This window comes from Hyperolius riggenbachi, chromosome 10 (assembly GCF_040937935.1).
Source record: "Hyperolius riggenbachi isolate aHypRig1 chromosome 10, aHypRig1.pri, whole genome shotgun sequence".
Lineage (NCBI taxonomy): Eukaryota > Metazoa > Chordata > Amphibia > Anura > Hyperoliidae > Hyperolius > Hyperolius riggenbachi.
In genome coordinates, this window is record NC_090655.1 from 255,007,280 (window position 1) to 255,030,309 (window position 23,030).

Consider the following 23,030-nt stretch of genomic DNA (forward strand, 5'->3'; position numbering starts at 1 on the left):
GTCAAAGGCTCGCTGGATGTCAACAAAGGCCAGTGCTCTAGGGCTGTCAGCCGGGGATTGTATGTGGGTAAAAATCCTCCTAAGGTTTATATCCGTAGTTTTATGAGGCATAAAACCTGTTTGATCAGGATTAACGATTTCTGTTATATGTTTGTTTATCCTTTTGGTTAGGATCTTGGTTAATATTTTCAAGTCATTATTTAGTAGGGAAATCGGCCTATAGGACTGACAATCTAAAGGATCTTTATCTGGTTTTGGTATTAAAATGATATGAGCCTGGTAAAAGGAAGGGGGGAGTTCGCCCTTTGTAAGACAGTTATTTAGAACATTTTTGAGATAGGGGGCTATTATACGGGAGTGTCTTTTATAGAACTCGATGGGTAAACCATCAGGCCCAGGCGACTTCTGAGGGGGGAAGGATGCAATGGAATCTATGATTTCATCTTCCGTAATATCAGCCCCGATTTCTTTGGAGGTATCTTCTGATAGGGAAGGCATACTCAAACTATTTAGTAAATGGGAGTGATGCGGTGATGGGATATTGCATGTAGATTTATATAGGTTTTGGTAATATTCCTGAAAGGTTTTAGTTATCAGAGTAGGACATGCTGTAATTATTCCTGTCGGAGTGCGTATTTCAGGAATATTTGTTTGGGCACTAGGATTTTTGGCTAGGTTAGCTAGGAGCTTCCCGTTTTTATCTCCTCGCTCAAACGTCACCTGCCTCCATTCCGTCAATGATATCTTGGTGACATCCGTCATGTGTAGGTTGATAAGTCTACGTGCCTGCATAAGGTCATTAAATGTGTCTTCAGTAGGGGAATCAGCATGAGCTTGAGCAGCGCTCTCAGCAGTGTCTTGGAGTGTTTTCAGATCACTTTCAAAGTTTTTCCGTTTTGCGGATATTTGGCTAATGTAGTCCCCTCTTACAGTTGCTTTAAATGCGTCCCACAAAGTTTGATCGTTTGCTGACTGGAGATTTATGTCCCAATATTGTTGGATGGCTACAGAGATCTTTTCCCCTATCTCTTTATCGTTCACCCATTTAGGGTCCAACCTCCAGACCACCTTATTACGGGGGGTAGCAGCGTAACATGTAATCTCTAATGGAGCATGATCTGAAAGACCACTGGGAAGGTATGCAGCTCCAGAGACACTGGTGAGAAAGTCTGCGTTTGCAAACGCAAGGTCAATTCTCGAGGCTGTGCGATGTACTGAGGAAAAGTGTGAATATGTTGTTACACTGGAGTTCTTCCACCTCCATATTTCAGTCAGAGCTAGAGCATCTGCCCAGTTTAGCAGGTCAGAATTGTGAGGTCTAGTTGGGTTTGAAGAGTCTTTACCTGCCATAAGGATGTCATTAAAGTCACCTATGATTATTAACTTAGCTGGGAGGTATCTTTGGAGGGCGGACGTCAGGGTAGTCAACAGTGACTTTTGCAGCGGAGGAGGTGCATAAACACCAATGATACAAAAGACCGTGCCATGAATACTTATTTGGATTATTATAAATCTTCCGTCTGGATCAATATATGAGCTCAACACCTTATGTACAATATTTTTGTTGATAAAAATAGATACGCCCCTAGAAAAGGAGGAAAATGTGGAGTGGAAGGCCCTACCAATCCATGGCCTGTTAAGTGATTTAGTAGATGTCCCATCCATATGAGTCTCTTGTAATACTAAGATGTGGGGTTTATATTTATTTATGTACTGGAACATGAGAGATCTTTTGAAGGGAGATCTTAATCCTCTCACATTCCACGATATAATTTTCAGGGGGGTCTCCATTTGTGTTTTGGAGTAGTAATAATATCGGTGCCAGAGAAGGGAGCGGGCCCGGAAGAATCCAGGGAGCACAGACAAACGACTTGCAATGCGACCAACATCATGCGTATCTAACTAACATTTATGTCTATGGTGAGACAACTAACAAAATGAGGAGAAAAGAAAGAAAAAGCAAAAAGAAAAAATAAATCAGTTAAGTACCCTGCTGCAGTACTAAAACTAAAACAACACAAGAAGACCGCAGCTTTATTCCCAAACAATGATGGAGGGGATGACCAAGAACACCGATCCTAATCACTACCCTACACCATCCAGCCAGTACAAGGGCTGCCTGTATAAAATGAACTACAAACTAACCCCACCAAACAAACACAAACAAAGGAAAAGAAGTTAGTTGAGGGCGGGCTTAACAGGTAGGCCGCCATCCAGCATCTCCCAGCTAGCGCCAGGGGTCTTTATGCATTGCTAAACTGTTTCCAACATTTAACACTGTGCATATCTTCTAAAAGTGCTGAGTTACCCTGAGATCTTCACAACCTGCGCGACCCATCTACGTATTGGGAGATCCCCAATGTACTGTATCTTGCCAGGATTTAATAACTTTCCCCCAGGGGGTTAGCAGCCTTTTGTAGGGCTGAGTAGATTCACATAGTTGTTTTCCAGGGAATAAAAGTTAATTGGTGTACTACTGACCTCTAGTGGCATAAGGACCACAGCACCACCTCTATGTTGGTTATAAGCAGGGTGCACTTCAGGAAATTTGTTGTTTTAATAAGGATATCTAGAGAACAGCAAAAGAATTTACATTCTACATAGCATTTAACCTTGTGAAGGGGGATCTGCATACTCCAGCCACCGCCGGTCGTTCTTATGGTCGCACATGTTGTTCAACAATCCCAGAACAACTTTTATACCACAGATAGCCAATACCCACCACCTACTGTATACAGAGTTATTTTACCACTGTTGTTGTTAAGTGCGCCCCCCACCCCAGGTTATGTTCGCCCCAGCCTATCTCCGCAGTATCTCCCGCATACACTTTAAGTAACATACAGCATCATGTCTCGTACTAAAAACACAGCTACCACATGACCATTTGCCCAAAAAAAAAATTCAACAGAGTACAGTTAATTGCCTAGAGGACAGTCTTCGTGCTGCTTTTTAATAAAGTTTTACATGCTTTCAAGTTTCTTAGCCCTGCAGTACCATATGGCCAGAAAGCGGACCACTCTAATGAGCCAGGATAATATGCAGATGAAACCCGCATGGCGTTACAGTCTCCTCGAAAGGGGAGGGGGCGTCACTGCCAGTTCGTTCCAGCACGGGTGGTTATAATGGTATCAAAGAGTACCGTACCGTTCCCCCTCTTTACAAAGTTATTAAACATGTGAGGAGGGCGTCTGCCTTATCAAGTTCAGAGTACTTGTCTTTATTCAGGCTAAGTTAGCGGAGCGGCCAGGTCCAAAAAAAAAAAAAAAACACGGGGGTAGGGGGTCCCGTTCATTAGCATGAATCAGGGTATCAGCATACATGTAGAAGTATGTGGGATAAGTAATGTACTTGTCTACTCTCTGAATGAAGAGTTCTGCTTAGGAAGGGCTTCAATCCAGGACATAGCGTCCTCCGGCTTATCAAAAAACAACACTGACTCACCATCTTGTATTCTTAACTTAGCTGGAAACATCATGGCGTAGACTATTTTCCGTTCACGCAGCTTAAGTTTAACCGTGGTGAAGGACTTGCGCAGCTTTTGAGTTTCCGCAGTGAAGTCAGCAAACAACATCAGCCTAACATTTTCAAAGTGTAGGTCACCTGCCTTCCGGGCCGCCGCTAGGATGGAATCTCTGTCCTGGTAATTTAGAAGCTTGAAAATCAGCGGCCTCGGGGGGGCCCCAGGAGGGCCTCTCTTCGCAGGCATCCTATGGGCTCTTTCAATAAGAAAGTATTTCGAGAACGTATCCTCCGGTAGCAGCCTGCGGAGTAAGGCTTCCACAAAGTTTGGAGTATTCTCCCCTTCCATTCCTTCCGGTAAGCCCAGCAGCCTCAGGTTATTCCGCCTGTTGCGGTTCTCCGCGTCTATAGCTCTTGCCTCTAGAGTATCAAGCCTCTTCTCCATTCTTGGGATGGCGCGAACATGTGACTGCTGTACATCCTCCAAGTCAGATACTCGGCGTTCCATTGCGCCCGTGCGCTCCCTCAGTACCGACACATCCTGACGTAGTAGACCCATACCTGCCTCATATGCATCCATCTTTAGGGTAAGGGTGGCCTGGCAGTGCTTAATGGCGTCCAGGATTTCAAATGGGTTAGGTGGAGCCGGGTGGTCGCCATTTTGCTCTGCCTCGTGGTCTATCTCCAGTGTCTCTGCAGAAGCCTTCGGGGGTTTACTGACTGATGTCGGAGGCGCCATTGAAGTGCCTGGGCGCTCCGGGGAGGAGGCTCTCTCTGCTTTCCCTTTGTCTTTATCTTTATTTGCGCGGTTACCGCGCTGGGACATCGTGCCGGCTTCGTAAGGGGAGTACCGCTCAGACGTTCTCTGCAACCTCACCGGGCCCACCGCTTCAGCTCTATCCGGGGGCTGGGGAGGGTATACCTCACCTTCCGACTGCGGAACCGGTTCGTTTTCCTCCAGCTTTATTCAGGGTGGTGCAGAATCTTCAGAGAGCAAGCACCTTAAGTTTTAGGCTGGAACAGCGCAGGATAACCAGGGTTTTCTCACTGCTGGATGGCGGAGCTCTGTGTTTAAGCTGTTAGCCGTTCGCCATCTTGGCCACGCCCCTACATGGGGCTTCCTTAAAGTGAACCCGAGATAAAAATAAACTGATGAGATAAACAATTATATTTATCCTCCTACTGCTAAAAATGACTTTTTTAGTTATCTCATAGTTTTCTTTTATATTTAAACATTTACAAAGTAGGTTGAATGTTTTACTGTCTCTAATCAGTGGCAGCCTATTAAATGTCCCAGAGTTAGATAAAGGTCAATAGTTCATGTATCTTATCTCTCCTTGCCCTCCAAAGTTGTATTCTGCCAGGAAAACTTTTATGGCTGCAATTTGCTTATCAGTGATGTCTACTATATTCCTGACAAGGTACCGACAAGAGAGATGCTGTCACTTCCATGCCTAGAAATTAACGCTTTCAGACAGCAAAATAAAACAAGTAAAACAGCTTGGTTATTAACCTCCTTGGCGGTAATGATGAGCTCAGCTCGTCCATTACCGCCGGAGGGCGCTGCTCAGGCCCTGGTGGGCCGATTTTCATTTTTTTTTTAATACATGCAGCTAGCACTTTGCTAGCTGCGTGTCTACCTTGATTGCTGCCGCCCGCCGCCAATGCGCCACTACCCGCCGCATTAGAGGGCCCCCCCCGGGACCCTGTGCGTAGCCTGTCCAATCAGTGCCAGGCAGCGCTGAGGGGTGGATCGGGACTCCCGACGTCATCACGATCGTCGCCATGGCGACAGGGGAAGCCCTAAAGGAAATCCCATTCAAAAAGGGATTTCCTTATGGGAAGACGCACCTGCGGCGATCGGAGGGGCTGGGCGGATGCTGCAGGGAGGGGGGAATCATGTAGCTAGCGCTAGGCTAGCTACATGATAGAAAAAAATAGTGCTGCACATCCACCCTGGCGCATTTAATTGAATGCTAGGGTGGTTAATATGTTTTGTGCTGTACATAGACATGTTTATCTCATCATGTCACATATCGCCTCAGGTACATTTTAAGCCCCCTTAAGGCCGCTCGTCCCACGCCGTCTCTTCGGGTGGCTACTGTCTCTTGCAATTCAGCCGGAAAGCCTGGGCGAGTCACGCTTCATCGCGCATGCATGGCCAGGCCTGGTGCTCTCTCTGTCTCGCTCCTGTGTCTGGGAGCATTCTTCACTTGCGCAGGCGCAGAATGCTCCGGGGATGTGAGCACGATGGGGGTGTGCGCCTGGTTGGGCAGTGCATACGCGATGAAGTGCGATACGCCTAGGTTTTCGGGCTGATTTAGAAGAGACAGGAGCCCCCTGGGGAGACGGCGTGGGCCGAGCGGCTTTAAGGGGGCTTAAGGAAGTCTCATGTAAGTATGGAACCTGAGACGTTTATCGTCCCAGGTTCCCTTTAATGTACACTGCGGTCACAAAATTTGCTGCTTGCACAGTGCGCTTGCACAGGCTGCCTGGGATGGAAGATAACATCGCCTCCACATAAAGGAAAACCCAGCAGAGGTTATTCTTACTCCGCCAACTGAAGAAGTTTGGTACGGCCCCAAAACTTCTGACGAGCTTCTACTCCACCACAACTGAATCTGTCATCTGCTCTTCCATCCTGCTCTGGTTTGCCGGCTCCACCGCCAACGACAGACACAAACTACAGAGGGTCATCAGATCAGTGGAGAGGATCATCGGGAGACCACTTCCCACCCTGGACCACCTCTTCCACTCCAGGCTGCATTCCAGAGCTTCGAGGATTGCCAGTGATCCCTCACACCATGGGCCACCACTTCTTCGGCCAATTCCCTTCGGGTCAGCGGTATCTGTCCATCTCCACCAGGACCTCAAGACACGTGAACAGCTTCTTCCCCTCAACAGCTGTCAACATTCTGAACTCACTCCATGCACTCCCCCCACTTTAGGTCAAACAATATCATGCTTCAATTATGCACAGTGTACATACCGTTTTTTTCCCGAAAATAAGACACTGTCTTATAAATCTAAAAGATGTGCTAGGGCTGATTTTCAGAGGTTGTCTTATTTTTGGGCAAACACTGGTAGTATTCCTATACAAAATGTACATAGTGTATGCCATGCTGAAACACGTGCCAACATACACAGAGCTTCTGGTTTGCATGGTTTGCAGATATTGGTTCTCACTTACAAGATTGATTCTGACGATCATGTGAGATAAGGTGCGTACGCACACACTACTAAATGCAACGACGGGTCCGTTGGACCCTCCCACTGGGCGGTCTTTAGCCGACAGTATGCGCGTGTGTACGCGCTGTCGGCTGACTGATAAGGCTGCTTCTGAATGATCCGCTCAGCGGATCGTTCAGAAACAGCCTTATCAGTCCGCCGACAGTGCGTACACACGCTCATACTGTCGGCTAAAGACCGCCCAGTGGGAGGGTCCGGCAGACCCGTCATTTCCTTTTGTAGTGCGTGGGTATGCACCTTAAGAGTCTATTTCTTGCAGGCAGAGAACTCTGTCAGGCTCCCCAGAGCTAGGATAGGATAAGCTGTGTGTGTGTCCTGGGAAGAGGTGAACACGTGAAGTGCTGCTGATGCTCATCACAACAGATCAGAAGGGCTGGCTCCAACAAAAACACAAATTGCCTGACACATATATAGGACTGTGTAGAACTCACATTATACTGCTGCTCTCCTGTATCCAGGCTTTGTATTCAGCATGACTTGCTGGTGTCATGTGGGCTGTTGCTAGGGCTTAAATTCGGGGGATGTCTTACATTTCAAGCATTCTTGAAATTCCTGCTAGGGCTTATTCTCAGGGGATGTCTTACTTTAGGGGAAACACGGTAGTGGCACTCCAGTTCCTATGTCTAATGATCAAGTTCTTGGTGAATTATGCCTTTTGATGTGTTTTTGTTAACTGATATTTTTTTCAGGATCTATGTTATTTCTCTGCATGTGAAATGGTGTTCTGTCCCCGATGTATTTTGCATGTCCTATCCTGTACTTGAATTCCGTACCTGCCAAGCCCAATTTTGGGCATGACCATGTCGTGCTTGTCAAAATATAGATTCTGATAAATGCAAAGGGCCTTAAAGCGGATCCGAGATTAAAAACTAACTATAACAAGTAATTTGTCTTGATGGTTTACACAGCAACAGTTTTAATAGAATATGATTATTTATTCCTGTGATACAATGACAGCGGCTATGTTGTTTGTAAACATTACACAGAGGCAGGCTTATCTGTATCTTGAGCCATCAGCCTAATCCCCTCTCCTCCTCCCTCCTCCCCTCTGCCTCTGAAATCAATGGCTAGTAACACCTCCCCCTCCTCCTGCCCAGACTGAGCTCCCATGAGCCCTTGCTACTGCCAAGGCTCTCTGAAAACCTGTGGGCGTGACTTTTTTAGTTTATAGGGAATTAGAGTATTAAAACAAAAACAAAAAGTTATTGGCTTGAGGAATGCCCTATAAACAATAGGAAAGAAACACAATTATGCAATGTGTAAAAGTTCACCTCGGATCCACTTTAATACTCCCTTCAAAAGGTACGTACTCCGGAGGGAAGCTGTACAGGCAAAAGCTTATGTTCTCTTTGCTCAAGAGACTCACTTACTGGAGGCCCATAATTACCTCTTCCATCATCCGGCCTTCCCTCACACTTCATTCTGCAGCTTTCAGAAAAAGAAAAGGGAGTTTTGGGCGGGGTTACTGTCTGAAGCACCAATAAGTCCTTTATCAGGGGGGGGGTCTTAAACTTTATTAGGTTAATAAGCGCTGCTGATACTAGCAAGCGCCCACTGCTAAAGTCTCAGAGGAGAAGAGGGCAGCCCAGTGTGAGAGAATAAAGAGACCATTCTCTTCCTCAGGGTGTCTGTACTGCTATTATTGTCAGAGGCTCTACCTATTCAGTAAGGAGTTTCTTGGGCAAGCCTCCTTAACACTGTTGCTGCTTACTGAGTGCGCTCTAGTGTCTGCCTCGCAAGAGCTCTGAGTCCGACAGGAAAAAGGCGCTATACAAATACTGCAATCATTATTGTTAGTAAGCTGTTGCTACATACTATCATTTTATTTATTTATTTATATAGCGCCAACATATTACGCAGCGCTGTACAGAGTATATTGTCTTGTCACCTACTATCCCTCAGAGGGGCTCACAATCTAATCCCTACCATAGTCATATGTCTATGTATCTATCTATCGTGTAGTGCATTTATCATAGTCTAAGGACAATTTAGGGGGAAGCCAAGTAACTTATCTGTATGTTTTGGGGATGTGGGAGGAAACCAGAGTGCCCAGAGGCAACCCACGCAGACACGGAGAGAAGATACAAACTCCTTGCAGAAGGCTGGGATTCGAACCGGGGACCCTGCGATACAAGGCAAGAGTGCTAACCACTACGCCATCGTGCTGCCCATGAATAATAGTTATAGATGGTAAAAATCTAACATGAGCACATAGCATAACTCCTAACATGGCCAGTCTGTGAGCAGTGACAGTCATACCAGCCATACAAATACACATTATCCTACATATTCTGCTGATTACTCACCTGTTCTGCCCTCTGTAACAGTGTCCTCCTCTTTACTTGTCCTCATCATGTCACCCTCCTCCATAGACTGCTGATCACTCCTCGCATATGTCTCTTCTTCTTCCTCTTTACTTGTCCTCATCATGTCACCCTCCTCCATAGACTGCTGATCACTCCTCGCATACGTCTCTTCTTCTTCCTCTTTACTTGTCCTCATCATGTCACCCTCCTCCATAGACTGCTGATCACTCCTCACATATGTCTCTTCTTCCTCTTTACTTGTCCTCATCATGTCACCCTCCTCTATAGACTGCGGATCTCTCCTCACATACGTCTCTTCTTCTTCCTCTTTACTTGTCCTCATCATGTCACCCTCCTCTATAGACTGCTGATCACTCTTCACATACGTCTCTTCTTCTTCCTCTTTACTTGTCCTCATCATGTCACCCTCCTCCATAGACTGCTGATCACTCCTCGCATACGTCTCTTCTTCTTCCTCTTTACTTGTCCTCATCATGTCACCCTCCTCCATAGACTGCTGATCACTCCTCACATATGTCTCTTCTTCCTCTTTACTTGTCCTCATCATGTCACCCTCCTCCATAGACTGCGGATCTCTCCTCACATACGTCTCTTCTTCTTCCTCTTTACTTGTCCTCATCATGTCACCCTCCTCTATAGACTGCTGATCACTCTTCACATACGTCTCTTCTTCTTCCTCTTTACTTGTCCTCATCATGTCACCCTCCTCCATAGACTGCTGATCACTCCTCACATACGTCTCTTCTTCTTCCTCTTTACTTGTCCTCATCATGTCACCCTCCTCCATAGACTGCTGATCACTCCTCACATTTGTCTCTTCTTCTTCCTCTTTAATGGTCTTCATCATGTCACCTTCCTCCATAGACTGCTGATCACTCCTCACATATGGCTTTTCTTCCTCTTTAACCACAGCACTTCCATGTACAAGTTCTCCACCCTAAGTGCACAAAGTGAGAGAATATAAAGTGTAAACTCAGATAACAGCATACACAGGAGGAAAGAATGTGTCATGGTTTGGAGTCTCTGGGAACCCTCAGCCCCACCGACCTGATAATGATGGGGGATGGAGGGATCTTCCTGTTGGCAATCCTGGGAATACAGAGGACCTGTACATCTCTCTGTTGGGTTTCTGTTACTGGATCCATCTGTATTAAACATACACAGTGATTGAATACAATTGGCTTGATTCACAAAGCGGTGCTAACCTACTTAGCACGCCTATTGGGCGTGATAAGCATTGCACTAAGTAGGTTAGCACCGCTTTGAGGGAAAAACCTGCGCGTAAAGTTTAGTTCGGTGCGCGTGAAACGTCGCATAGGGTTTAATCACTTAACAACCTCTGCCACGCTAATCTACGCCCCTTTAAAATTCACCTGAGTCACAGGGGCGTAGATAGGCAACTCCTGTTTATTTTCCTGCTGTGCGCGATCGCATCCGCATGCACGCGGAAGTGCATACACGTCGGGCACCCGCTGGTCCGTGATTGGCTGATGTGCACATGTGTTCACAAAGCCAATGACAGTGCTCATTCATGCAGAATGTATGTAAACATTGTATCAGTCACTATGCTGTTACAGTTACTGAGATCACTCGTGAGAGGATCTCAGATAACTAACACAGCATTAGTGAGTGATCAGCATCAGTGAGGTTTTTTTTAAAATAAATTATACCCCCATCAAGCCCATTAACCCTTGCCTCCCTTAAATGTGAAAATTGCTGTGGTTTTTAGGTGAAAAACCCTGTGGTTGAGAAGTGGTTAATGGCGTTGCGCGCGTAAACTTTACGCACGTAAACTTTTATGCGCGTAAAAGTTTACGCGCAAAACTTTGCGCGCGAGTTTATTTTATCACGCCTAAACTGAGTTTAGGCGTGATAATGGGCTTTTCACCAGCGTGCTAACAGTTAGCACGGCTTTGTGAATCAAGCCCATTGTCTCCATGTTTTTATCAGATGATGGGGGGATCTAGGTCTGCACTCTTCTTTACAGGACATGGAAGTCTCTTACCCGGTGATATGAGGGGCGGCTGATTCTCCATCATGATGTCCTTGTAAAGGTCCTTATGCCCTTCTATATACTGACGCTCCTCAATGGAGGAACAAACCGTGACTTCCTCACACCTTTTAGGAACCTGACACACACAATGAAACAGTCACCACCCAGACACACCCCTTGCTGTTACTGGATAATATCCCATAATTCCCAACACCACTCACCACTCCTGTCAGCAGCTCCATCATCTTCCTGGTGATTTCCAGAATCATCTGCTTGTTGTGTCTCTCAGATGACTAGGAGTGGAGTGGGGGCACAGTGATGGTCACATGATCACCAGACTTTACTGGAGGAAAACTCTGTATAGAAAGACCAACAATAATGTCACATGACCTCCTAAAATCCTCCTCACCTCTCCAGTTAGCTGTATGCAGGGCCGGGACAAGAGGCAGAGTCCAAAGTGCTCCTGCTCCAGTTGTGCCCCGCCTCCCTGTAGGTAGCAGATGTAGACACAGAATTCCTCCGCAAAATAAACCTCTGATCACTTACACTTCTGAGCTGCAGCTTCTCAGCCTGCACTAATACAAATATAAAGGTGGCCATACATCTAGCGATGATAGGCAGGTTCAACCAGGAGACAAATCTCTCTCTGATCAGATCTGATTAGAGAAAGGTCTATCGGCTGCCCATACACCGCAGGCCAATTCCCAATTGATTTCAGCAAGATATCTCTTGGGAATTGGGGGAGCCCGCCTCCTCACCGCTGCCCCCCAGTGTATAAAGGTACCCTCCATGTGTGCATTTATACGTTACCTGTCCTGTGTCACCCACTGCTCAGTGCCCATCTGTCTTCAGAATCCCTCGTAGGTTATTTGAATTCAATACAAACCAAAAAAATAGTTTGCCGGCAGATGTTGATGATACTGTGTGACTCTGGCATCCCCAGTACAGGAAGCCATGTACAGGTGTGTCTAGTATAGGTAGCCAGGTTTAGGTGTTTCCTGGTATAGGAAGCCAGGTACAGCTGTGACCAGTATAGGTAGAAAGGTTTAGGTGTTCCCCAATATAGGAAGCCAGGTACAGCTGTGCCCAGTATAGGTAGCCAGGTTTAAATGTCCCCTAGTATAGGTTAGCAAGGTATAGGTGCCTCCATAGTACTTAGCCATCAATAGGTACCTTAGTATATGTGTCCTCCATCCCCCGATCCCCGGCACTTACTGTGCCTCTCTCCAGCAATCGCAGCACCCCTCCGCACAGCACAGGTCTTCTCTGTGCAGAGGATTGGGACCCGGCATCATGAGGGATGGGTGCTGCGATCCCTGGAGAGAGGCACAATAAGTAACACCGCTGGGGATCAGGGGGGAATCAGAGGGTGGGGGACACATATACTAAGTTGCCTATTGCTGGCTAATTACTACGGAGGTACCTATACCTTGCTAACCTATACTGGGGACACCTATAGCTCAGAAAAAATCCTAGGCAGCATGTACATAATGGTGATGGGCATACCGCTTTGATCTTATTTTTCCTGCCTGTCACCATTAAGGGCTTAACACCAGAGAGGTCAATATCCAAAATGGCCACATCTGGCTTTACTACTTCAGGGACCTCTTCAAATACATCCCAGAAAATGCCCAAACCCTGAAACAGAAACAAACAGCCACAAAACTGAAGGACATGGAGGAGACAATCAAGGACTTCCAGAACCCTCTAGCTACACCAATCAAGATGTTAATTAACGTAATAGCGGCCGCGCTAGTGGAGTACCGCGGTCATGCTATGAACACATATCGCGGCAGTAAACAGCAGTGCGCATAACTTAAGAGCGCACACTATGCTTGTGTGCCATAGATTTATAGGCAAGATTAAAAAGGCATTTGACTCGGTGTGGCACCCAGGACTTTTCCTAAAACTCCTAGAATATGAGGAAGAACCTATGATGTCATCAAGAGTTCGGATACCAGAACCAATGCATTGTGAAAGTGAAGAGTAAGAGAATAGTGTTCTTCCAGCAGGGCCGAGGAGTCAGGCAGGGCTGCAGTCTGAGCACAACACTCTTTAACATCCATTAACCAACTGGCTGTAGCCCTGGAGTCCTCCCCAGCACCAGGCCTCATCCAGCATGACCGCGAGGTGTAGTTCCTGCTGTATGCAGATGACCGCCTGCTGCTCTTCCCAACAGAGAGAGGCCTATAGGATAGCCTAGCAGTACTGGAGAGTTTCTGCACCACATGGGCACTTCCCATCAATCTAAAAAGATGACAAAAGTGATGGTGTTCCACAGGAAGAATCTAAATAAAACCTCCCACCTCCTCATTTACATTAAATGGCTTTCCACTGGTGACCAACAACAGTTACACCTACCTGGTCTGAAGATTAATCAGGGAGCTTTAGGCCAGCAGTAGAGGCCCTGAAAGAAAAAAACCTGCAGAACCTTTTATGCATCAGTAGGCAACTCTTAAACCACCGGTGAGAGTCTGGGTAACAATATTCCAATAAAATCATCACCCCAATCCTGCTCTATGGCAGTGAGGTATGGGGCACAATCATCTACCCTGACCAATCAAAATGGTACTCCAGCCCAACAGAAGTCTTCCATCTACAGTTCTGCAATTATCTTCTCCAGGCCCATTGCAGCACTTCATACTCTTCACTTCAAAGCTTGTCAGGCAGATTCCCACTATGGCTGACTATCCAGCAGAGGATGCTCTCATCCTAGGGACAGAAGCCCCAGCACTTACCACCTTAACCACTTGAGGACCTAGGGCTTTCTACCCCTTAAGGACCGGCCACTTTTTTTCCACTCAGACCACTGCAGCTTTCACGGTTTATTGCTCGCTCATACAACCTACCACGTAAATGAATTTTGGCTCCTTTTCTTGTCACTAATAAAGCTTTCTTTTGGTGCTATTTGATTGCTCCTGCGATTTTTACTTTTTATTATATTCATCAAAAAAGACATGAATTTTGGCAAAAAAATGATTTTTTTAACTTTCTGTGCTGACATTTTTCAAATAAAGTAAAATTTCTGTATACATGCAGCGCGAAAAATGTGGACAAACATGTTTTTGATAAAAAAAAACCCATTCAGTGTATATTTATTGGTTTGGGTAAAAGTTATAGCGTTTACAAACTATGGTGCAAAAAGTGAATTTTCCCATTTTCAAGCATCTCTGACTTTTCTGACCCCCTGTCATGTTTCATGAGGGGCTAGAATTCCAGGATAGTATAAATACCCCCCAAATGACCCCATTTTGGAAAGAAGACATCCCAAAGTATTCACTGAGAGGCATAGTGAGTTCATAGAAGATATTATTTTTTGTCACAAGTAAGCGGAAAATGACACTTTGTGAGAAAAAGAAAAAAATAAAAAAGGTTCCATTTCTTCTAACTTGCGACATAAAAAAATGAAATTGCCACGGACTCACCATGCCCCTCTCTGAATACCTTGAAGGGTCTACTTTCCAAAATGGGGTCATTTGTGGGGTGTGTTTACTGTCCTGACATTTTGGGGGGTGCTAAATTGTAAGCACCCCTGTAAAGCCTAAAGGTGCTCATTGGACTTTGGACCCCTTAGCGCAGTTAGGCTGCAAAAAAGTGCCACACATGTGGTATTGCCGTACTCAGGAGAAGTAGTATAATGTGTTTTGGGGTGTATTTTTACACATACCCATGCTGGGTGGGAGAAATATCTCTGTAAATGACAATTTGTTAATTTTTTTTACACACAATTGTCCATTTACAGAGATCTTTCTCCCACTCAGCATGGGTATGTGTAAAAATACACCACAAAACACATTATACTACTTCTCCTGAGTACGGCGATACCACATGTGTGGCACTTTTTTGCACCCTAACTGCGCTAAAGGGTCCAAAGTCCAATGAGTACCTTTAGGATTTCACAGGTCATTTTGAGAAATTTCGTTTCAAGACTACTCCTCATGGTTTAGGGCCCCTAAAATGCCAGGGCAGTATAGGAACCCCACAAATGACCCTATTTTAGAAAGAAGACACCCCAAGGTATTCCGTTAGGAGTATGGTGAGTTCATAGAAGATTTTATTTTTTGTCAAAAGTTAGCGGAAAATGACACTTTGTGAAAAAACACAATTAAAATCAATTTCCGCTAACTTGTGACAAAAAATAAAATCTTCTATGAACTCGCCATACTACTAACGGAATACCTTGGGGTGTCTTCTTTCTAAAATGGGGTCGTTTGTGGGGTTCCTATACTGCCCTGGCATTTTAGGGGCCCTAAACCGTGAGGAGTAGTCTTGAAACGAAATTTCTCAAAATGACCTGTGAAATCCTAAAGGTACTCATTGGACTTTGGGCCCTTTAGCGCAGTTAGGGTGCAAAAAAGTGCCACACATGTGGTATCGCCATACTCGGGAGAAGTAGTAAAATGTGTTTTTGGGTGTATTTTTACACATACCCATGCTGGGTGGGAGAAATACCTCTGTAAATGGACAATTGTGTGTAAAAAAAAATCAAAAGATTGTCATTTACAGAGGTATTTCTCCCACCCAGCATGGGTATGTGTAAAAATACACCCCAAAACACATTATACTACTTCTCCCGAGTACGGCGATACCACATGTGTGGCACTTTTTTGCACCCTAACTGCACTAAGGGGCCCAAAGTCCAATGAGTACCTTTAGGATTTCACAGGTCATTTTTGTTTCAAGACTACTCCTCGTGGTTTAGGGCCCCTAAAATGCCAGGGCAGTATAGGAACCCCACTAATGACCCCATTTTAGAAGGAAGACACCCCAAGGTATTCCGTTAGGAGTATGGTGAGTTCATAGAAGTTTTTATTTTTTTGTCACAAGTTAGCGGAAATTGATTTTAATAGTTTTTTTTTCACAAAGTGTCATTTCCGCTAACTTGTGACAAAAAATAAAATCTTCTATGAACTCACCATACTCCGTACGGAATACCTTTGGGTGTCTTCTTTCTAGAATGGGGTCATTTGTGGGGTTCCTATACTGCCCTGGCATTTTAGGGGCCCTAAATGGTGAGGAGTAGTCTTGAAACCAAATGTCGCAAAATGACCTGTGAAATCCTAAAGGTACTCATTGGACTTTGGGCCCCTTAGCGTACTTAGGGTGTAAAAAAGTGCCACACATGTGGTACCGCCGTACTCAGGAGAAGTAGTATAATGCGTTTTGGGGTGTATTTTTACACATACCCATGCTAAGTGGGAGAAATATCTCTGTAAATGACAATTGTTTGATTTTTTTTACACACAATTGTCCATTTACATAGAAATTTCTCCCACCCAGCATGGGTATGTGTAAAAATACACCCCAAAACACATTATACTACTTTTCCTGAGTACGGCGGTACCACATGTGTGACACTTTTTTGCAGCCTAGGTGCGCTAAGGGGCCCAACGTCCTATTCACAGGTCATTTTGAGGCATTTGTTTTCTAGACTACTCCTCGCGGTTTAGGGCCCCTAAAATGCCAGGGCAGTATAGGAACCCCACAAGTGACCCCATTTTAGAAAGAAGACACCCCAAGGTATTCTGTTAGGTGTATGACGAGTTCATAGAAGATTTTATTTTTTTGTCAAAAGTTAGCGGAAAGTGACACCTTGTGGAAAAAAACCAATAAAAATCAATTTCCGCTAACTTTTGACAAAAAATAAAATCTTCTATGAACTCGTCATACACCTAACAGAATACCTTGGGGTGTCTTTTTTTCCAAAATGGGGACACTTGTGGGGTTCCTATACCGCCCTGGCATTTTACGGGCCCAAAACCGTGAGTAGTCTGGAAACCAAATGTCTCAAAATGACTGTTCAGGGGTATAAGCATCTGCAAATTGTGATGACAGGTGGTCTATGAGGGGGCGAATTTTGTGGAACCAGTCATAAGCAGGGTGGCCTTTTAGATGACAGGTTGTATTGGGCCTGATCTGATGGATAGGAGTGCTAGGGGGTGACAGGAGGTGATTGATGGGTCTCTCAGGGGGTGGTTAGAGGGGAAAATAGATGCAATCAATGCACTGGGGAGGTGATCGGAAGGGGGTCTGAGGGGGATCTGAGGGTTTGGCCGAGTGATCAGGAGCCCACACGGGGCAAATTAGGGCCTGATCTGATGGGTAGGTGTGCTAGGGGGTGACAGGAGGTGATTGATGGGTGTCTCAAGGTGTGATTAGAGGGGGGAATAGATGCAAGCAATGCACTGGCGAGGTGATCAGGGCTGGGGTCTGAGGGCATTCTGAGGGTGTGGGCGGGTGATTGAGTGCCCTAGGGGCAGATAGGGGTCTAATCTGATAGGTAGCAGTGACAGGGGGTGATTGATGGGTAATTAGTGGGTGTTTAGGGTAGAGAACAGATGTAAACACTGCACTTGGGAGGTGATCGGACGTCGGATCTGCGAGCGATCTATTGGTGTGGGTGGGTGATCAGATTGCCCGCAAGGGGCAGGTTAGGGGCTGATTGATGGGTGGCAGTGACAGCGGGTGATTGATGGGTGGCAGTGACAGGGGGTGATTGATGGGTGGCAGTGACAGGGGGTGATTGATGGGTGATTGATAGGTGATTGACAGGTGATTGACAGGTAATCAGTGGGTTATTACAGGGGAGAACAGATGTAAATATTGCACTGGCGAATTGATAAGGGGGGGTCTGAGGGTAATCTGAGCGTGTAGGCGGGTGATTGGGTGCCCGCAAGGGGCAGATTAGGGTCTGATCTGATGGGTAACAGTGACAGGTGGTGATAGGGGGTGATTGATGGGTGATTGATGGGTAATTAGTGGGTGTTTAGAGGAGAGTAAACGCTGCGCTTGGGTGGTGATCTGATGTCGGATCTGCGGGCGATCTATTGGTGTGGGTGGGTAATCAGATTGCCCGCAAGGGGCAGGTTAGGGGCTGATTGTTGGGTGGCAGTGACAGGGGGTGATTGATGGGTGATAGGTGATTGGCAGGTGATTGACAGGTGATCAGTGGGTTATTACAGGGAAGGATAGATGTAAATAATGCCCTGGCGAATTGGTAAGGGGGGGGGGGTCTGAGGGTAATCTGAGCGTGTAGGCGGGTGATTGGGTGGCCGCAAGGGGCAGATTAGGGTCTGATCTGATAGGTAACAGTGATAGGGGGTGATTGATGGGTAATTAGTGGGTGTTTAGAGAAGATAACAGATGTAAAGAATAGATTTGGGAGGTAATCTGACGGCGGGTTTGCGGGCGATCTAATGGTGTGGGTGGGTGATCAGATTGCCCGCAAGGGGCAGGTTAGGGGCTGATTGATGGGTGGCAGTGACAGGGGGTGATTGATGGGTGATAGGTGATTGACAGGTGATCAGTGGGTTATTACAGGGAAGAACAGATGTAATGAATGCACTGGTGAATTGATAAGGGGGGGTCTGAGGGCAATCTGAGCGTGTGGGCGGGTGATTGGGTGCCCGCAAGGGGCAGATTAGGGTCTGATCTGATAGGTAAAAGTGACAGGTGGTGATAGGGGGTGATTGATGGGTGATTGATGGGTAATTAGTGTGTGTTTAGAGGAGAGAATAGATGTAAACAATGGATTTGGGAGGTGATCTGATGTCGGATCTGCGGGCGATCTATTGGTGTGGGGGGGTGATCAGATTGCCCGCAAGGGGCAGGTTAGGGGCTGATTGATGGGTGGCAGTGACAGGGGGTGATTGATGGGTGATTGACGGGTGATTGACAGGTGATTGACAGGTGATCAGGGGGGATAGATGCATACAGTGCATGGGGGGGTCTGGGGGGGGTCTGGGGAGAATCTGGGGGGTGGGGGGGTGATCAGGAGGGAGCAGGGGGCAGGGGGGGGTATAAAAAAAATAGCGTTGACAGATAGTGACAGGGAGTGATTGATGGGTGATTAGGGGGGTGATTGGGTGCAAACAGGGGTCTGGGGGGTGGGCAGGGGGGGGTCTGATGGGTGCTGTGGGCGATCTGGGGCGGGGGGGGGGAGAAAATCAGTGTGCTTGGTGCAGACTAGGGTGGCTGCAGCCTGCCCTGGTGGTCCCTCGGACACTGGGACCACCAGGGCAGGAGGCAGCCTGTATAATACACTTTGTAAACATTACAAAGTGTATTATACACTTTGTATGCGGCGATCGTCGGGTTAACATCCCGCCGGCGCTTCCGTATGGCCGGCGGGATGTTGCGGCGAGTGAGCGGCGACAGGCGGAGGCGGAGGATCGCGTCACAGATGACGCGATCGCTCCGCCCATGCCCAAACAAGGACCGCCGCCATTTGTCAATACGGCGGTCCTTGCGGCGTCTGCTTCCCGGCCGCCATTTGTCTATACGGCGGTCGGGAAGTAGTTAAAGCCTCACTGAGCCACAGGGCCTAGGCCAAACCATGTGCTCTGAAGCAAAGCATCAGCAGCCAACCCAGCCAGAACCACCAACACAGTCTGACAAAAGCCTAAGTAAAAGGGACTATAGAAAACTACAAGGTGCAATACCTGGAGGAATGGAGGAGTGACATAAAGAACTCCCAGAAACTCCCTGTCTACCAATCACAGCAGAGGGAGTACACAATGGCCCCGTATCTAGAGAGGCTACACCACCATACCTCCCAACATTTTAACTTCACAAAATGAGACACAGGCCACACCCCCTAACCACACCCCCCAACACCCCCTAGTCACGCCCACTATTAAAAAAAAATGTATTTTATTATTAATTAATTTTACTCCCGAAAGGAGGAGGGGGCGCGTGTGGGTGCCCGTGGGTGGGGAGGAGGGGAGAGAAAAACCTGATCGAGGCACCAGCCGCAGGGGATCCCGTATGCTATTTGGGATGGGTGGCCACTATTTCTCCCTCCCTCCTAATGTGCCCCCCCCCCCCCCAGTGTCCCCCCTGCAGAGATAAATGTGCAGCAGCGGAGCGGGCTGTCATTAATCTTACCATTGCCTCTCCGACTACCGGGACCTCATCTGGTCTTCTCGGCTTCCGGCTTCCTGTGACGTCACAGGAAGCCGGAAGCCTAGAAGAGCCAGATGCCGGTAGTCGGAGAGGCAATGGTAAGATTAATGACAGCCCGCTCCGCTGCTGCGCATTTATCTCTGCAGGGGGGACACTGGGGGGGCACATTAAGAGGGAGGGAGAAATAGTGGCCACCCATCCCAAATAGCATACGGGATCCCCTGCGGCTGGTGCCTCGATCAGGTTTCCCCCCCCTTGCCCAGCGGCCCGGGACACAAGGGGGGGGGGGGTAGCGCGGGATGGCGGGAGGGGCCCCCCAAATAGGGACCATCCCGATGAAAACGGGACGGTTGGGGCCACTGCACCACTCCAAAGACAGACAGACCCTGAGCTTGCACCGTCTGAGCATCCACAGCTTGGAGGTAGAGACAGGGCGGCACAGGAAGACATGGAAGCCCCGGGAGGAGAGACTGTGCAGGCATTGTGACCAGGGTTTCCTGGAGGATGAGGACCACTTCCTGCTACCCTGCAGCAAATACACACCTGTGAGGACTGCCCACTTCCAGAGACTCTCCACCCACATCCTGGATTTTACCTCCTCAGATGAAGAGAGGAAAACCTACATCCAATTGGGGAAGACGAAACAACCGTGCAAATAGCAGCCCAATATGCCGCTACCTGCCACCTACTGAGAGGAACATGATACCCCACAGAATGTAAACCCCTTATACTGCACCCTATACCCTCCTCACCCCTATGGATTATATATGCCAGGCCCCTATATTGCCCTGTATATCCTCCACATCCTTATGGATTGTGTACCCCGACCCCAATATTCATCCCTATCATCCCACAACCACCCCCCCCTCCTATGCTAATGCTATTGTTTTGCTTTGGAAATGCTAAATGTATTTGTTCATGCCAATAAAGCTTGTTTTGGATTTGGATAGCCAGATATTAAGTTTTCCCCTCCCCAAGTTAGATAGCCCAATCAGCCCTCAGTATTAGATAGCCCCCTCCCCAACTTAGATAGCCCAATCAGCCCTCAGTATTAGGTCACTCCCCTCCCCAGTTTAGGTAGCCAGATGTGTCCCCAGTATGAAAGGCCATACGAGGTGAGCTTCAGTATTAGGTAGCTTCCACCACCCAGTTCAGATAGCCAGATCAGCCCCCAGTATATGTCAGCCCCCTTTCCAGTTTAGATAGGCAGATGTGTCCCCAGTATTAGACATATGAGGCGACCTTCCTAATCTATTTTTACTTACCTGGGGCTTTCCTCCAGCCTCTAGCAGTCATTTTGGTCCCTTGCTGCTGCTCCGGTCCTACTCGGTGTCCCACTGGCTGCCTGTAAAGATTGCTGACCTGCCGATGTGTTGGCGCTTCTGCACATCCACATCACCGGGTATGTACTGCACCTGCATGGTACTACTCCACAGGCGCAGTACATGCCAGATGACGTGGATGCCTGTGCAGTCAGGGATCTTTACAAACGGCCAGCGGGATACCGAGGAGGACCGAAGCTGCGGCAAGGGACCGAAATGACTGCTAGGGACTGGAGGAAAGCCACAGGTAAGTAAAAATAGATTATGAAACTTGCCTAGTATATCCTTTAAGTACACCCAGTTTAGATACCCAGACCAGCTCCCAGTATATGGCAGCTCCCCTCCCCAAGTTAGATAACCAGATGACCCCCCCCCCCCTTCATATTAGGCAGCCTCCCCATGTTAGATAACCAGATCAGCCCCCATATTAGGTAGTCCCCTCCCCAGTTTAATTAACCAGATCAGACCCCATGGCTATACTGGGGGTGGGGTACATTACATACAGGGGGATAATGGCAATGCTGGGGGACACAGGGAGGACATGGCTATACTGGGGTGGGGTACATTACATACAGGAGGATAATGGCAATGCTGGGGGCACAGGAAGGACATGGCTATACTGGGGTGGGAGACATTACATGCTGGAGGATAATGGTAATACTGGGGGACACAGTGAGGACATGGCTTTACTGGGGTGGGGTACATTACAAAGTGGAGGATAATGGCAATGCTGGGGGATACAGGGAGGACATGGCTATACTGGGGTGGGGTACATTACATACAGGAGGATAATGGCAATGCTGGGGGACACAGGGAGGACATGGCTATACTGGGGTGGGGTACATTACATACAGAAGGACAATGGCAATGCTGGGGGACACAGGGAGGGCATGGCTATACTGGGGTGGGGTACATTACATACAGGAGGATAATGGCGATGCTGGGGGACACGAGGACATGGCTATACTGGGGTGGGGTACATTACATACTGGAGGATAATGGCAATGCTGGGGGACCCAGGGAGGACATGGCTATACTGGGGTGGGGTACATTACATACAGGAGGATAATGGCAATGCTGGGAGACACAGAGAACTGGCAGCGCTAGTTTAATTTAGGGAGCCTAGCAGGAAACCTCATAGAACAGCACTCTCTACAGGAGGAAGCGTTGTGATTGGCTGAATAGTGTGGGTGTAGCTTACTACAGTCTATCTGAAATCTAGCAGTTTGAGAAGGTGCTGTCCACCCAATCATGTTAGCAGAATTTCCCTATGAGGTTTCCTGCTGAGTTCCCTAAAGTAGACTAGGACCGAGGTGCCAACCATAATCTATGACACGTGTAGGGGGACCACATGTTAAAGGACAACTGTAGTGATATGGAGGCTCCCATATTTATTTTCTGTTAAACAATACCAGTTGCCTGGCAGTCCTTTTGATCTATTTGGCTGCAGTAGTGTCTGAAAAACACATGAAACAAGCATGCAGCTAATCTTGTCAGATCTGACAATAATAACAGAAACACCTGATCTGCTGCATGCTTGTTCAGGGTCTGTTGCTAAAAGTATTAGAAGCAGAGTACAACAAGGGTTGTACCAAAAATTGTTTTTGGCACATTAGGGGCCGGTGATGGTACATTCACATACAGTCAGGTACAGTATAATATACATAAGTAGTCATTATATACAGTGGCTTGCAAAAGTATTCGGCCCCCTTGAAGTTTTCCACATTTTGTCATATTCTGCCACAAACATGAATCAATTTTATTGAAATTCCACGT

General features: G+C 47.2%; 1 protein-coding gene across 1 annotated transcript in view; it reads right to left on the reverse strand.

Annotated features, from left to right (window-relative positions):
- The window catches only part of LOC137535288 (zinc finger protein 420-like), a 100,704-nt gene that overhangs the window by 29,910 nt on the left and 47,764 nt on the right, over window positions 1-23,030 (reverse strand). Inside the window, exon 6 of the mRNA XM_068257110.1 lies at window positions 9,015-9,972. Within this exon, the coding sequence (XP_068113211.1) occupies window positions 9,015-9,972 (958 nt within the window). The remainder of the gene's footprint in view (window positions 1-9,014; window positions 9,973-23,030) is intronic.